General features: G+C 38.4%; 1 protein-coding gene across 2 annotated transcripts; it reads right to left on the bottom strand.

Moving 5' to 3' along the window:
- Positions 1 to 1,623: 1,623 nt before the first annotated feature.
- Positions 1,624 to 7,871, bottom strand: LOC104240223 (uncharacterized). 2 transcript variants are annotated; one of them, XM_009795015.2, is made up of 2 exons: positions 5,788 to 7,871; positions 1,624 to 1,853 (listed from the first exon to the last, which is right to left on the bottom strand). In XM_009795015.2, the coding sequence occupies exon 1, from the start codon at positions 7,722 to 7,724 to the stop codon at positions 5,820 to 5,822; it is 1,905 nt and encodes a 634-aa protein (XP_009793317.1). In that variant the 5' UTR covers positions 7,725 to 7,871; the 3' UTR covers positions 1,624 to 1,853; positions 5,788 to 5,819. The 2 variants fall into 2 exon arrangements, with proteins under 2 accessions (XP_009793317.1, XP_009793308.1); XM_009795006.2 differs by having other exon boundaries at positions 1,624 to 1,837; positions 5,788 to 7,870.
- Between the last annotated feature and the right edge of the window lie 9,183 nt (positions 7,872 to 17,054).

The raw sequence follows: 17,054 nt of genomic DNA, 5'->3' as shown, positions 1-17,054 counted from the left end.
TGTAACTTGTATTTTGGCACATCTTCCTTAGTTTTTTTCCTTCTAATGGTGGTATTAGTACCTTGTTGTGCTCATTCCATTGGGGGAAGGATGACTAAGAAAGATATGTCATTTTTTGGTAATAAAATTTATTGCTTCTACCCATGAGCTTCTTTTCGCAATATTTCTTTGTCTATACTTAGAATTATTTATATGCTACAATATATACATAATATACAATATATATACTACAAGAAAATATATTTATAAGCTACAATATATACATAAGATACAATATATATACTACAAGAAAATATATAAGAGAATATATATACATAAGATACAATATAATATACTACAAGAAAATATATTATGCTACAATATATACATAATATACAATATATATACTACAAGAAAATATATAAGAGAATATATATACATAAGATACAATATAATATACTACAAGAAAATATATTATGCTACAATATATACATAATATACAATATATATACTACAAGAAAATATATTTATAAGCTACAATATATACATAAGATACAATATATATACTACAAGAAAATATATAAGAGAATATATATACATAAGATACAATATAATATACTACAAGCAAATATATAAGAGAATATATATACATAAGATACAATATAATATACTACAAGCAAATATATTATGCTACAATATATACATAATATACAATATATATACTACAAGAAAATATATTTATAAGCTACAATATATACATAAGATACAATATATATACTACAAGAAAATATATTATGCGAATATATATACATAAGATACAATATATATACTACAAGAAAATATATAAGAGAATATATATACATAAGATACAATATAATATACTACAAGAAAATATATTATGCTACAATATATACATAATATACAATATATATACTACAAGAAAATATATTATTATGCGAATATATATACATAAGATACAATACATATACTAAAAGAAAATATATAAGAGAATATATATACATAAGATACAATATAATATACTTCAAGAAGTGATATTTATGCATGACAATTTAGTGTTTTACTATTGTTTTGTTATTTTCTTTTTCGTCAAACACTTTAATAATTAGATATACATATATACTACATATTAATATAGCCATGATACTACAAGAAATTGTCTTAAAAAAAAAAAAAGCCCGCTAGGCCCGCGAAGCCCACGAGTCCGGCCCGTTAAGCACAGGACCATGTGGGCTTAGGCCCGTCACGGGCCGGTTCCACCCATTAGGCCCACGAAGACCGGGACCGCCAGAGCCCGGGACCACGAAGCCCGGGACCGCGAGGCCCGGCCCGTTAGGCTCACTAAGGCCCGGGCCCGGGACAAAATACAGCATTACAATAATCTGCTTCACAGCTACTACGATCTCCATGGAAAAGAAAACTAAAACATATGAAGAGAAGAAAAAAGAGAGAAAAAAAATGAAAGAGAAGAAGAATAAAGAGGAAAAGAAAAAACAAAAGATAACACGAGATTTCTGGGCTTAGGAGACCACTTTTCTGCATTCCTCACATCAATATCTTCATAAGATTTCAGAAATCGTTATATTAAAAAAAAATGAAATGAAGTGACAGGTGTGAACAACCGCACACAAGAAACATATCGTCCTTCAATCTCAAAAATAAGTTCTTACCAACTCCATAAGAACTATGACAAAATTTCAATTGTTCATCAAAAAAATTCTAACAGATCAGTATAAAATACAACCATTAGCTAGATCTGCAAAACTCGATTCCACGCTAGCCCTTGCCAGTAGACTATATTTGTGGCCACGACTTCTCATTGATCACTGAGATGGACAACCTGCATATGCTTAAACCTAACATTCAGTAAGATCAAGCTTAATTGATATGTAAGAATGCCGGAAAAAAAGAACTAAATGTGACACCTCTTCTTTCTTTTTCAGACAACACATACTACCAAATGCGAAAAAAACAGAAGTAACACATTCAAGTACAAGAGTTTAAGCAGACTTGTGTACTGACTGAAAGATCATGTAAGCCACAGCTCCGCTAGAATCATAATAAACAAACCCCACCCACCTCCCCGCGACAAAAACAGAACAAAATGAAACTGCAACAAAATAAGCTCTATAGAATTATATTGTCAGGTTATCACAAAAGATTCGGGCCCAAGACCCTGAGCGAATAGTCCAATTATTACAAGCATCTTATGTGCAAGAAAAGATCAACATAAAAGGAAAACTCTCCATATTTCAAACTTAGTTCTCGTCAACCAGTCACCCTTCTTGCAAGGCCTTCCAATAGTAAAAACGTTTCATCAAAGCCATTTGACACTCCTGACTAAATTAATGCATGAACAGTCTGCAGTGGGCCTTTGTGTGGGGTTGTGGGGTAGGGGGGCTTGAGGTGTTCCTCCCAATGGAATACAGCAGAGTCGATCAAGTTAGGACTAGGGCGCAACATCACTTAGAGTTTAAGCGCACAACATAGCCATTGGTTACAAGTTCAAAGGATTTAAAATATCAATCTGACAACAATGATCTTAAGAGCTCAAGGAAAAAAAAATAACTAAAGCATCTTCCAGCTGAACAATACCAATTGGTATGAGGGATGGCTAGTCGCTTACAGGATTTGGCATGAAGAGATCAAAATCTACAATCCAAGCAAATTCCATCTGATGACATGAATTATTATTGAGCTCCAAATAATTTCTTTTTTGAAATGAATTATTGAACTCCATTTAATTTTTTTCCCGATATGTTATAGAATTATAAAATGCGAAGGTTACTGTTAGTTTAATAAAAGGGCAACTGGGTGCACAAAGAATCCAGCATTCACGTAGTTCGAAAAAGGGCCACATCTCAAGGAGGTGTGTGATATAGACAGGCTACCCTAAGGCAAGCATTAGTGGCCGAGTCCCGAACCCATGAGCTATAGGTCACTCGAAGACAACTTTTACTGTTGCTCCAAGGCTCCCCTTCATTCTAATAAAAACATTTATATGCGATAAAGAGGTGGTGGATGTAGTTCAATCTTGCAAGGGATAGACAGAGAGAATCATTTGGAATTCGATGATTGAATCGTCCATTTTTGGGTTATGAATAGAGAGCCAGCCAGCCAAAATAACACACACACACACACTTATGTTACATGGTTCAATATGAAAATGAATATTGGTATGTGATGTTCAGGCCAGCTTGACTATTATTGTGTTAAAACATTGGATTCAAATGTTAGTCTCTCATGGTTATTTTTATTAAGAAGAACATTGTGTCTAATTCAAACCCAAAACCTAACTCAGGCAGTGAGCAATGCCCAAAACTATAGAGCTTCCAGCACTCCCTAACACACTTGGGGGTGAACATGTGGAACCTGAAGTAACATGACATGGAAGACCTATACTGCTAACCCCCAAAACCAGGAAGAGTTTGCTCTGATACCATGTTTAAGAAATAAACATTCGACCCAACTCAACTCCAAAAGCTAGCTCAAGTGGAGTAAGAATTGTCAAGACCATATAAGGATATTATCGCGCATACACTTAATCCCAATGGGATTCTAACAGTTATCATTCCAAGTTTATCGACCGCTAGGTTGCATCCTTTGGTGTGAGAAGGATGCCATATGCGCATTCTGCAGTATCCATACTAAGAACTCATTGTAACCCTCTATGTTACAAGTACATCAAGGCAAACTTCCTAGCAAGATGATCTCCACCCTTTTGTCTCTCAGATAAATAACTAGATTGAAATGTTGGCTAAGTACACATTCCAGCCTAATGATGTTCTTTACAGAAAATCATTCATCGTGGTGAGAAATACTTCTTGGAGAAAGAATATAAATTATATGCCATGAAGAGTAATCCACCTTGAAACAAATGGGTATGCCACCTAAGCCAACTTGTGTTCTCTATTCCGATGAAACAAATGCAAGGTATGTAGCAAAATACTTTTTTTGGGACCAAGATGAGTAATCCACCTACTTCTGTCCTCTGAAGAGTCTTTGCAAGAGTTAGCAAAAGAACCAAATTTCACTTGTAGAAGTCCAAGAAACATGAGCTTCCTTTTAAATTTCTTAGATCCTACCCGGTAAACCAGTTCTTTAGCAAAGGAAGTGTAAGTTTGAGGACATAGAAGATGTCATTTATTTTCTGTCCCTGTACCCTTCAAAAATGGATACAAGTCCTCAAGGCTGAACAGACTTGACCAATTCCAGCATTTTAAAAAGTAAAAGTACATAAGTGAATTGTACAGCATCTTTAAAAGCTACAAACACAAATCCCAGAAATCTAACTTGTAAATCAGCAATTTGATTCATGACTACAACTAGTGGTGGCAAAATGGATAAAAAACAGTTATTCATCCATATTATCCACTAAAAATAGGTTGGATAATGAACTTTTTTAAAATGAGTCAAGTATGGATAAGATCCATATCGTCCACTTAAAAAATGGATAACCAATGGGTTTAACTTTTACATTTATAAAGCTCAAATTGGGATTCCTCAAGTTTGGGAGACTAGAAATTCTCCCAAAAACGATCGTATTTAAGAAGCCATGGATTATATGGATATCCATATTATCCGCTGGTTAATCTATTTTCTATTAATATTAAATATGGGTCGGGTCGGATATTTTATTTGTTTTTGTATTACCTATTTGATCAGCCCATATCCGACCTAACTCGACCCGCCTGTTTGCCACCCCTAATTGCAACCAATGCCAAACTGAAGACCTTAGTACATGAGTTGCACAGAAAGAAAACCAACCCTGTAGTTACGTAAATGAATCGAGACAATTCTACTTACCAAAATAATAATTGAAATAGTTTACTGCCTTAATGCACGAAGCTTGATATTCAATTAATTTACTACCCACCTTACTATAAAGTGTTGTGTTACCCATCTCTTTCTTCTGAAAACGCAAATTGTTACTCACCTCTTCTACACATAGACAACAACAACAACAACCCAGTAGTGCGATCTGGGGAGGGTAGTGTGTACGCAGACCTTACCCCTACACATATAACTACTACAAATATACTTTTTCCCTTATCCCATTTTATTGGGCATCAGGTAGGGGACTCTCTTTCTCTCTCTCCTTGCTTTGGTTCAACACGGAATTTTTATAAAAAGAACACCTTTTGCTTTCACTAGGGCTGCTACCACACCTATTCTCAGTCTACTTCAGATGCCTGGTCTGTAGGAGATGTCTTTGCTCACACAACCATTATATATCCTGTAAGCTAAGGACTCAGTGTAAGAAGGCCTGCAGAATTCAAAGCAGACCCATCATCCATCTGATACAGGGGCGAAGCTATGCTCTTCTAAGGGTATTGACCACCCTTCGTCAAAAAATTATACTGTATATATAGGTAAAATAGATTTTAGAGGCATATCACATATATTGAACACCCTTTGTCAAGTTCAAGTTTGAACACCCTTGGAGAAATTTCTAGCTTCGCCACTGATATGATAATAGAGTTGACCGGAAGCAATCAGAATGATTCTACATTAGTTGTTCCCCTGATTTCGGATAGATTACAACTCGAGCAATTACAACTCTAATGACATTTAAACTCCTAACTGCCGTATTAATTTTCTAAAATAAAGCACCATGAAACAGATGTACTTGATACTTTCAATCAAAATATAGCCAGATACAATGGTCTTCCACATAACAGATTCACAATCAAAAGCAAATATTATGCTTCCAACGAATCACTTCGAAAAAAATATGCTGCCAAATAATTTTTAAAATTGAACAATCAAAAATAATTCTTAACTAATTACCCGTTGTACAAAGCTGCTCCATTAACTTGCTGCTACTTCTTTTTGCTGTTTGACTCTGACAGGTTAGCTGAATATGCCTTAAGCCTGGCTTCAGACAGCTTATGCTCAGCTTGTTGCTTCCGCCTCCTACTTCGCCTCGACTGTTTGCTTGCATCTCCATTAGATTCCTCTTGCTTCCCTTTTCTATCATCTGTCTCACCATCAAATTTTTCCTTGTTATCAAACTTTCTCTTCTTTTCAGTTTTTGGCACATGTGAAACTTCTCCTTTAAGTTTCTTTCTCACTTCGAGTGTCTTCAGACGGTCTACCTTCCATTCCTTTTCTCTATAAGGTGCTATCTTCTTCAAAGAGACATACTGATTTAACTCCTTATCCTCCATTGTTAACATCTCCTCTGGAGTTAGCCCAAATCTCTTGGCTTTGACAGGCCTATACTTGAATCTTGTCTTCAAGTCTCCAATAGTATCCTCGTAGTCCAACTTGTAATACTCCTCCATCAGCTGTTCTTTAACTGTTTTCATTAATGTACTAGTTCGCTTCCTCTTCTTCTTCCGCTTACCTTCTGCAGCCACCTCATCATCATCAGCACTTCCTTTATTATCATCTCCTGCTTGCTCATGATCACCACCTTCATTCTCTATAGCTTTCAGAAGTTTTTCCCTAGTTGATAAAAAGCCATCACGAGGCTCGTCCACTTTATCCCATCCCTTCGGCAGTCCCAGTAACTCATCTTCCTTGTCAAAATCTGGCTTCTCAAGGTCACCATCATCTTCATCCTTATCACTCCCAAACTCGGGATCTATATCATCAGCCTCGTAGTAGGCATCACTAAAAGCCGCCTTCATCTTCCTATCGTGCTCGTCAGGATCAAATTCCTCCTCCAAATCATCGACATCCAATAAGCAAACCTCATCCTCTCCTATCCCAGCAGTCTCCTTAATCTTATCAAGCCTCTCCTTCATCTCCTTCTTCTTCAAGTTCTTCAAACGTTTCAACTCCTCTTTCCTCTCCTCTTCTGCCTGCACCATCCTCTCTTCCTTTCTCTCCCTCTGCAACTTCCTCGCGTTTGTCTTTTTCCTCACAGATCCCTCCACCTGCCTCGAATGTCCCCACACTCGATCCCCTGCATTCTCCTCGAATCTAAAATTAAACTCTCTCTCATAATCCTCTTGTCTCTCAATCTCCTCCTCATCCTCCGAAAACTTCACATCCTCGTCATCATCCGCCCTCTTCCCTTTCTTATCATCATTCCACATCTTCTTCCTAAAAAAATCCTTTATAAACAATGTCTCTTCATCCAACTTCTCATCCTCCCCGAAAACCTCATCCAACTTCTTAGCAATCTCATTACTTCCCTCCTCCTCGTCATCACCTAACCCGTCCTCTCTTTTCTCATTCCCTTTCACCTTAAACAAGTCCTCTTCCTCCTCATCCTCCTTAACAGCATTCAAAAACTCCTCTCTCAAATCCTCTTGCTCCTCTGAATACGTCTTCACTTTCTTCTCCTCTTCTTCATCTCCGAACTCGGGACCCTCCTCTATCAAATGCTTAGACACTACATCCTTCAAATACATTGGCTTTTTATTTTTATTTTTATGTTTCTTCTCCTCAGACTCAGAATTTGTTTCAGATTCAGAATCGAATAACTTAGCATCTTTATTATTCAAAACAACAGGGTCGCCTTTTTTAATCTTAAGCAAAGCATCAAAGAACTTTAAATTACTTGTAGGGTTTAAATCCTCTTCTTCTTCTTCCTCCTCTGTGTCTTCGGAAGAGGATTCGTCATCAATGACGCCTTTCTTCTTCAGTTCTTCGAGCTTTTGCAAGTCCTCTCGTTTCTTGTTGTGTTCGTAGCGGCGGGCGAATTCCTCGTTTATCTCAATTTTGTCCAGCTTCTCTACATCATCATCGTCACCATCGAATAGCTTCATTCCCATTTTTTTTTCCTTTAGGGTTTCCGAAAGCTGATTTCAAATGAGGGAGTGCTCTGTTTTAGGGTTTTGGGAGGGAGCAGCTAAAGGCCGAAGCTTTGTTTGAGGACAAATTGGCCAGAAAATTGAGGATGTTTAGGGAGCAGCTAAGAGCAATAATTTATTTGTTTTTTTAATAAAAGTAATTTTAATGGAAAGCTTGATTTATTCATTTTTCCTAATTTCTAAACGGGAATGGGAAGACTCATTTATAAAGGAAACAAAGAATTTTGAGAATGACGTTTATAAAGGAAAATTATTAAACCTTTCGGTGAAAACCATTTTGATCCCCCAATTTTGTCTTAAAAATTAAACTTTCCTCTAATATTAAACAACAGATATTCTACTTCTCCAAACTCAATTGTATTTTTAAAGTACCTATTTTACCCTCAATCTTATCAGCCTTGATCTCTATTATCTTTGTTCTTTTTAAAAATTTTAAAAAGTAAAAAACAATAATCAATCATGCATAATTTATTGAAATTGAATAAAAAAAATGGGCATAGTTAAAATATTAGAATAAAAGATCATATTAACATCAATCAAATAAAAGTTAGTGCTGTAATATAAAAAAAATAATTAAAAATAGAGGGAGATTTCCTAATAAATTCCTAAAAGATTACATATTTATACCTTAGATGTTCTTTAAATTACTATTTAGAAAATATTTCCAGATTAATTAAGAATATTATATATATATATATAATAAAGAATAAAAAAGAGGAAGTAAAACTTAAATATATACTTAATATTAAAGTAAAAATAAAAAAGAGTAACGACAAAAATTTTGTTACAAATTCATAAAAGTACTATTCTAGTTAAGTTTTATTGAACTTTAATTATAAAATTTAGATAAGTATTTAAATTTATAAAACACTTAGCTAAAGACAAAATATATCTTATATAATATAATAAAAACATATATGCATAGAGGAAGAAATTAAAGTTTCAAGGGTAAAATAGATAATGCATATGATAGGAGGAGCATAATGTCTATTGTTAAATATTGGAGGAGGAGTTTGATTTTTAAGGTAAAGTTGGGGGATCAAAATAATTTTCACCCTAAACCTTTAAGGGTGAAAATATTATTTTTTTGAAAGACAAATAAATTAACAAAAAAGTTAGCTTGAAATCAAGCAGAGAATTTAATTTCCCGAAATACATAAAGATATGTTAGAACTAAGAAGACACAAGCATATGTCATTCAAAACAAGGCTTGGCAAAAGGTCAAATTAGCTAAATCATTAGCTATCGAATTACTTCCTTTGTATGTGTACGCGATAGAGAGCATCTTGTTTTTACCAAAAGGTGACGAATGTGGTTTACTACTAGAAGCTTTGATATGGAAATTTTCGAATTTTTAAATGGGAAGACTAATTTATAGAGGAAAATCCAATTAACTTGAACTTCCGAAACTTTTTCCTTGAAAGACAAATGAAGCAACAAAAGACTAGCTTGAAATCAAGCGAGAAAATAAAACTCCAATGGTATCTTCCGAAATACACGAAGAAATACTAAAGACACAAAAACTCTTGATTAAAGGTCAAATTAATTAAACCTGTTAGTATATTGCATTTGTAAAATAATTTTGGAGAAGGAAAAATAACGTATAAACAGAAATGTAGAAGAAATAGAATTTAATCCGAGCCCACTGAATTCACAGTGTTTCCTTAAGGAACTTAATCCCCTCCAATTACCCGAGGTTGTGGATTATTTCCTTCCATCATAGAACGGATTACACACTGGTATAGCGGTACTTCAAACCCCAGTGTTTCAGCGAACACAATAATTAGTAGCAAATCACACTTACTGTTGCTTGCTTTGTAATTAAAACAATGCAGAAGAAAGAAGGAGATTTCAGAATTTTCGTAAGAAAAATCTGAAAGAATGGTTTGCTATTTATAGCCAACATGTTGAGTTTAAACAAAGAGGTGCAGCTCTTCAAAATGTCTGTTATGACTGTTCACGTAAAACGGTCATTACGTAAATGGTTATTTATGCAAAATTATCACGACCCGAATTTTCCACCCTCGGGAGTCGGGATGGCGCATACTCGTGAAATCTAGGCAAGCCAACTATTAAGGTTTTAACCCATTCGCAATTAACCCAAACAAATATAAACAATAACTACGGTTAAACAGATGAAAAGTGTGGAAAAGTTATAAAAAATTCAAATAATCCGATACATGTCTACCCACGAATCTGGTGTCACAAATTCACGAACATCTATGAATTTCTACAAATATTGGTCTCGAAAGAAAAATACAATTGTTCTCAAAATGAAAAGAGACAGCAGAAAGCTAAAACAGGGAAGGGGGACTTTAGGCTCTGCGGACGCCAGCAGATCTATCTTGGTCTCCTTGGACTGAAGGCAGCTACCTTAGCTACTCACCGGATCCGGCACCGAAATCTGCACAAAAGAGTGCAGAGTGTAGCATCAATACTGTCACACCTCCTTTTTCCGCACCCCATGTACTGGTAAGTGTCGAGCCTAGCCTTGGGGAAGTAGTGACGAGGCTAGGACACGACAACCATATAAATCTGTGCAGTTAAATCATATACAAACAAAATCATAGTAACAAGAATCAATAGAATAAGGTGGAAAGAGGACATGCTGCGGGGAATATCAGATTCTAACGATAAACCAATAAAGAAGCATCAATAAAGAAGCATAATGAACATCATATCTATATCAACAAGAATAATGAAATGGTAACACGTGCACGACATCACCCTTCGTGCTTTTACTCTCGTCCTCACCATATAAAACAACAGAAATGGCACGGCATCACCCTTCGTGCCTTATCTTTCATAATCATGGCACGACATCACCCTCCATGCATTATTCCTCACAATATCGGTACGACATCACCCTTCGTGCAACTCTCAAATCATGGCACGGCATCACCCTTCATGCATTAACACTCATAATATCAGCAGGGCATCACCCTTCATGCATTACACTCACTCACAATATCATGCACGACATCACCCTTCGTGCTTTACACTCTTCCTCACCCAAATAATAGACAATACATCCCGGCAAGGGAATTAACAATATCAAAAATAACACCCCGGCAAGGGATTCAACTATAACCAATCTCGTTTTTAACAATTACTTTACAAAATAAAACTCAACTTGAGCCAATATTCAACAATAGTTAATTACCAAGAAACTTTCATAAGCTTTGTTTAACATTGATAATCATCAATTTGAGCATGATCGATACATAATAGAGTCACAACAATCATGATATAAGACTCACGGGCATGCTTGACACCAACGTATAGATACTCGTCACCACACCTATACGTCGTACTCAATACTAACACATAGCAAATAAGACTACAACTCATATTCCCTCAAGCTAAGGTTAGGCCAAACACTTACCTCGATTCTGCGGGCAAGATTAAGCCTCAATTACCGCTTTACCTCTCGGTTCCACTTTCAATTCGCGTGTATCTAGTCATAATTTACTTAATAACATCAATAAATGCTAAATAAACCAATTCTAATGCATGAAAATAGATTTCTCATTGTTTTCCCCAAAAAGTTAAAAATCGACCCCTGGCCCGCTTGGTCAAAACCCGAAGTTCAAACCAAAACCCGATTACTCATTCACTCACGAACTCAAATATACATTTAGTTTTGAAATCCGACCTCAAATTGAGGTCCAAATCCCCAAAATTTGAAAATCCTAATTTCTACCCAAAACCCCCCAATTTTCCATGAAAATCCCTAGATTTTGAAGTGAAATTATGTAAAAAGATGGATTAGATTGAAGAAGATGAGTTAGAAATCACTTACTTATGATTTGGAGAAGTTTGAGCCTTTGAAAAATCGCCTAAGGATGTTTAGGATTTGAGAAAGTTGTAAAATAATGAAGAATCCTGTCTGAAATCTCACTTAACAGGTACAATTATTGCAATTGCGATCAGGGGTTCGCAATTGTGAACCCTTTGAAATCCTGCTATCTTCGCATTTGCGAAGGAAACGTCGTAATTACGATTTAAGGGCCTTCACATTTTCCAGGCCTGAGGTTGCATTTGCGAAGAGGGCCTGCCCAGGCTTGGTTCGCAATTGCGACACTTTGGTCGCATTTTCCTAGCCTGACCACTTCGCAATTGCGAAGCCTGATCTCACAATTGCGAGATCAGAGGCATGTGCAAAATAGCAGATGCACAGCTGCATTTTCCTAAGTCCAAATCATCCCGTGGCCTATCCAAAACTCACCCGAGCCCTTGCGGCTCCAAACCAAACATGCACACAAGTCTAAAAATATCATACAGACTTGCTCGTGCGATCAAATCATCAAAATAACATCAATAACTATGAATTTAACCTCAAATTCATGAAATTCTTTAAGAACATTGAAATTTTCATTTTCTCAATTAAAGGTCCGATTTATACCAAATCAACTCTGCTTCTTACCAATTTTCACAGATTCGACTTAATTATTATTTTAAACATGTACCAGGCTCTGGAACCAAAATACAGGCCCGATACCCTCAAGAACACGCATCATTTCATTTCAAAAAGTCTTTATATTTCCCAGCAGACAATTTTCTTTAAAAATTCTTTTCTCAGGCTAGGGACCTCGATATTCGATTTCGGGCATACGCCCGAGTCCCATATTTTACTACGGACCCTAGGGACCATCAGATTATGGGTCCGGGTCCGTTTACCAAAAATGTTGACCAAAGTCAACTTTAGTTAATTTTAAAGGCCAAATTCATTATTTTCTTAAATTTCACATAAAAGCTTTCCGGAAATGCGCCTGGACTGTACACGCAAATCGAGGTAAGACAAAAAGAGATTTTCAAGGCCTTGGGACGCAAATTTGACTTCTTAAACAAGAGATGATCTTTAGGGCATCACATTCTCCACCTCTAAAACAACGGCTCGTCCTCGAGCGGACATAGAAAAGTACCTGAGTCGGTGAAAAGATGAGGATAACGGCTCCGCATATCGGACTCAGACTCCCATGTCGCTGCCTCAATAGGCTGACCTCTCCACTGTACACGAACTGAAGGGAAATTCTTTGATCTCAACTAACGAACCTGGCAGTCTAGAATAGTTACCGGCTCTTTCTCATAGGTCAAGTCCTTCTCCAACTAGACAGTGTTGAAGTCTAACACGTGGGATGGATCATCGTGGTACTTCTGAAGCATGGACACATGAAACACGGGGTGCACAACTGATAAACTCGGTGGCAACGCAAGTCTGTAAGCCATCTCTCCTACTCGATCAAGAATCTCAAAAGGACCGATGAATCTACGATTTAGCTTGCCCTTCTTCCCAAATCTCATCACGCCTTTCATGGGCGACACCCGAAGTAATACCTGCTCCCCGACCATGAATGCCACATCGTGAACCTTACGGCCGGCATAACTCTTTTGCTTGGATTGAGCTGTACGAAGCCTATCCTGAATGATCTTAACCCTATCCAAGGGATCCTATACTAGATCTGTACCCAACAACCGAGCCTCTTCCGACTCAAACCATCCAACCGGCGACCGACATTGCCTACCATATAATGCCTCATAGTGATCCATCTGGATGCTCGACTGGTAACTGTTGTTGTAGGCAAACTCTGCTAATGGCAAGAATTGATCCCACGAACCTCCAAAGTCAATAATACATGCGCAAAGCATATCCTCCAAAATCTGAATATTATGCTCAGACTGCCATCCATTTGAGGATGAAATGTTGTACTCAACTCGACTCGCGTACCCAACTCACGCTGCACCGCCCTCCATAAATGCAAGGTAAACTGCGTACCTCGATCAAAAATGATAGACACAGGTACACCATGAAGACGAACGATCTCAAAAATATAAATCTCTGCCAACCGTTCAGAAGAATAGGAAACTGCCACATGAATGAAATGCACTGACTTAGTCAGCCTATCCACAATAACCCACACTGTGTCGAACTTCCTCTAAGCCCGTGAAAGTCCAACAATGAAGTCCATAGTGATATGCTCCCACTTCCACTCAGGAATCTCAATCTTCTGGAACAAACCTCCAGGTCTCTGATGTTCGTACTTTATCTGCTGACAATTCAAACGCCGAGCTAGATACGCAACAATATCCTTCTTCATCCTCATCCACCAATAATGCTGCCGCAAGTCCTGATACATCTTAGCGGCACCTAGATGAATGGAATACCGGGAACTATGGGCCTCTTCTAGAATCAACTCATGAAGTCCATCCACATTAGGCACACAAATACGACCCTGCATCATCAAAACCCCATCATCTCCAACTGTAACCTGTTTGGCACCCCCGTGTCCCTAAGGACAAGCAAATGAGGATCATCATATTGTCGATCTTGGATATGCTCAAATAATGAAGAACGAGCAACTGTGCAAGCTAGCGCATCGCTGGGATAAAAAGTCCCACCTCACGAATTGATTGGCTAAAGCTTGAACATCCAAAGCAAGCGGTCTCTCACCGACTGGAATATACGCAAGGCTACCCATACTAGCTGACTTCCTACTCAAAGTATTGGCCACTATATTGGCCTTCCCTGGGTGATACAAGATGGTGATATCATAGTCTTTCAATAGCTCCAACCACCTCCCCTGCCTCAAATTTTACTCCTTCTGCTTGAACAAGTCTTGCAAACTCCTGTGATTCGTGAACACCTCACATGACACGCCATATAAATAATACCTCCAAATCTTCAGCGCGTGAACAATGGTTGCTAGCTCTAGATCATGAACTGGATAATTCTTCTCGTGGATCTTCAAATGTCATGAAGCATATACAATAACCTTGCCATTCTACATCAACACCGCACCAAGTCCAATACGAGATGCATCACAATACAATGTATATGGCCCTGAACCTGTAGGCAATACCAACACCAGCACCGTAGTCAAAGCTGTCTTGAGCTTCTAAAAGCTCGCCTCACACTCATCCGACCACATGAACTGGGCACCCTTCTGGGTCAACCTGGTTATCGGGGCTGCAATATACAAAAACCCCTCCACAGACCGATGGTAATAGCCCTCCAAACCTAAGAAACTCCGGATCTCTGTGGCTGATGTGGGTCTAGGCCAGTCCTTGACTGCCGCAATCTTCTTATGATCCACTTGAATACCCTTTGCTGATACAACATGACCCAAGAATGCAACTAAACTTAACCAAAACTCATATTTCGAAAACTTAGCATATAACTGACTGTTCCTCGAAGTCTGGAGAATGACTCGAGATGCTGCTCTTGCACCTCCCGACTGTAGGAATAGATCAAAATATCATCAATGAAGACAATCATGAAGGAATCGAAATAAGGCTTGAACACTCAGTTCATCAAATCCATAAAAGTTGTTGGTCTATTTGTCAACCCAAATGACATTACTAAGAACTCAGAATGCCCGTACCGAGTGCGAAAAGCTGTCTTAGGGACATCAGATGCCCTAATCCTTAACTGATGGCAGCCAAATCTCAAATCAATCTTCGAAAACACTTTGGCACCCTGAAGCTGATCAAACAAATCATCAATTCTTGGCAATTGATACTTATTCTTGATTGTGACTCTGTTCAACTGCCGATAGTCTATGCACATCCTCATAGATCCATCCTTCTTCTTAACAAACAACATAAGTGCACCCCAAGGCGAGACACTAGGTCTAATGAAGCCTTTATCAAGTAGATCTTGCAACTGTTCATTCAATTCTTTCAACTTTGGCGGGGCCATACGATATGGCGAGATAGAAATGGGCTGAGTGCCCAGAGCCAAATCAATGCAAAAGTCGATATCCCTGTCTAGTGGAGTCCCCGACATATCTAAAGGAAATACCTCTAGAAACTCACGAACAACGGGCATAGAATCCATAGAAGGAACCTCAGCACTAGAATCGCGAACATACGCCAAATAGGCCAAACATCCCTTATCAATCATACGCCGAGCCTTCATATATGAGATAACCCTACTGGTAGAATGACCAGGAGTCCCTCTCCACTCCAAATGAGGCAACCCCAGTAATGCTAAAGTCATGATCTTGGCGTGACTGTCCAATACAACATGATAAGGGGATAACCAAGTCATCCCTAAAATGACATCGAACTCTACTATGTTGAGAAGTAGGAGATCTACACGAGTCTCAAGACCCCTAATAATAACCACACACAAGCGATAGACTCGATCTAAAACAATAGAATCACCCACCGATGTAGACATATATATAGGAGCACTCAAAGAGTCATGAGGCACAACTAGATAAGGGGCAAAATAAGATGACACATAGGAATATATAGACCCCGAATCAAATAGAATCGAAGCATCTTTACTGCAAACTGAAACTATACCTATGATAACTGCATTAGAGGCCTCGGCCTCAGGTCTAGCTGGAATAACATAACATTGGGGCTGGGCCACACCACTCTGAACTACATCCCAAGGACGTCCTCGTGTTGGCTGGCCTCCACCTTTAACATCCTGACCTCCACCTCTAACGGCCTGACCTCTACCTCTAACACCTTGACCCCTACCTCTAGCTAGTTGAGCCGGCGGTGGAACACTCGGTGCCTAGACCATGGCACGGGAACCCTGATGTTGAGAGTTGCTCGGTGCTCAAGGGCAAAATCTAGTAATATGCCTCGTATCGCCATAAGTATAACAAGCCCTCGGCTGCAGGGACTGCTGACCATGATGGCCTGAGTAACCACCCTAAAAACTCTGGAGCGGAGGTGCACAAATAAGAGCTGGTGATGCACTATAAGGTAGCTAATCTGAATACTACATATGAGAACCATGACCACCTGGAGCACCATGAGAATCCTGGAGTGATGAATGAAATGATCTGGGAAGATGGCCTCTACCAAAAGAATCCCTGCCTCCAGATGAGGCACCACTGAACTTGCCAGAATGGCGAGGCCTCTTGTCAGACCCCTCTCCACTCCCCTGAGCTAGAACCATCTCAACTCTTCTGGCCACATTGTCCGCATCCTAAAAAGAAATCTCGCTCCCTATCTCCTTGGCTATATGTAGTGAATAGGCTGAGTGAATCCCTCAATGAACCCCCTTACCCTCTCTCTATCGGTGGGAAGTATAATAAGAGCATGACAGGCCAAGGCAATAAATCTGGTCTCTTACTCAGTGACGATCATTGAACCTTGCTGGAGACGCTCAAACTGCCTCCGATAGTCCTTCATCTGAGTGATAGGAAGAAACTTCTCCAGAAATAACTAAGAGAAATTATTCCAAGTCAAAGTCGGTGACCCAGCTGGTCTAGCCAAATAAAAATCTCTCCACCAAGTCTTGGCAGAACCTGATAGACGAAAAGCAGC

The sequence above is a fragment of the Nicotiana sylvestris genome, chromosome 4 (genome assembly GCF_000393655.2).
Source record: "Nicotiana sylvestris chromosome 4, ASM39365v2, whole genome shotgun sequence".
Lineage (NCBI taxonomy): Eukaryota > Viridiplantae > Streptophyta > Magnoliopsida > Solanales > Solanaceae > Nicotiana > Nicotiana sylvestris.
The sequence above is the reverse complement of the archived record's forward strand: the minus strand, read 5'-3'. Positions and strand labels throughout refer to the sequence as shown.

Coding starts and splice junctions, on each gene's coding strand:
- LOC104240223 (XM_009795015.2), bottom strand. CDS start 7,724: ATGGGAATGAAGCTATTCGATGGTGACGATGATGATGTAGAGAAGCTG.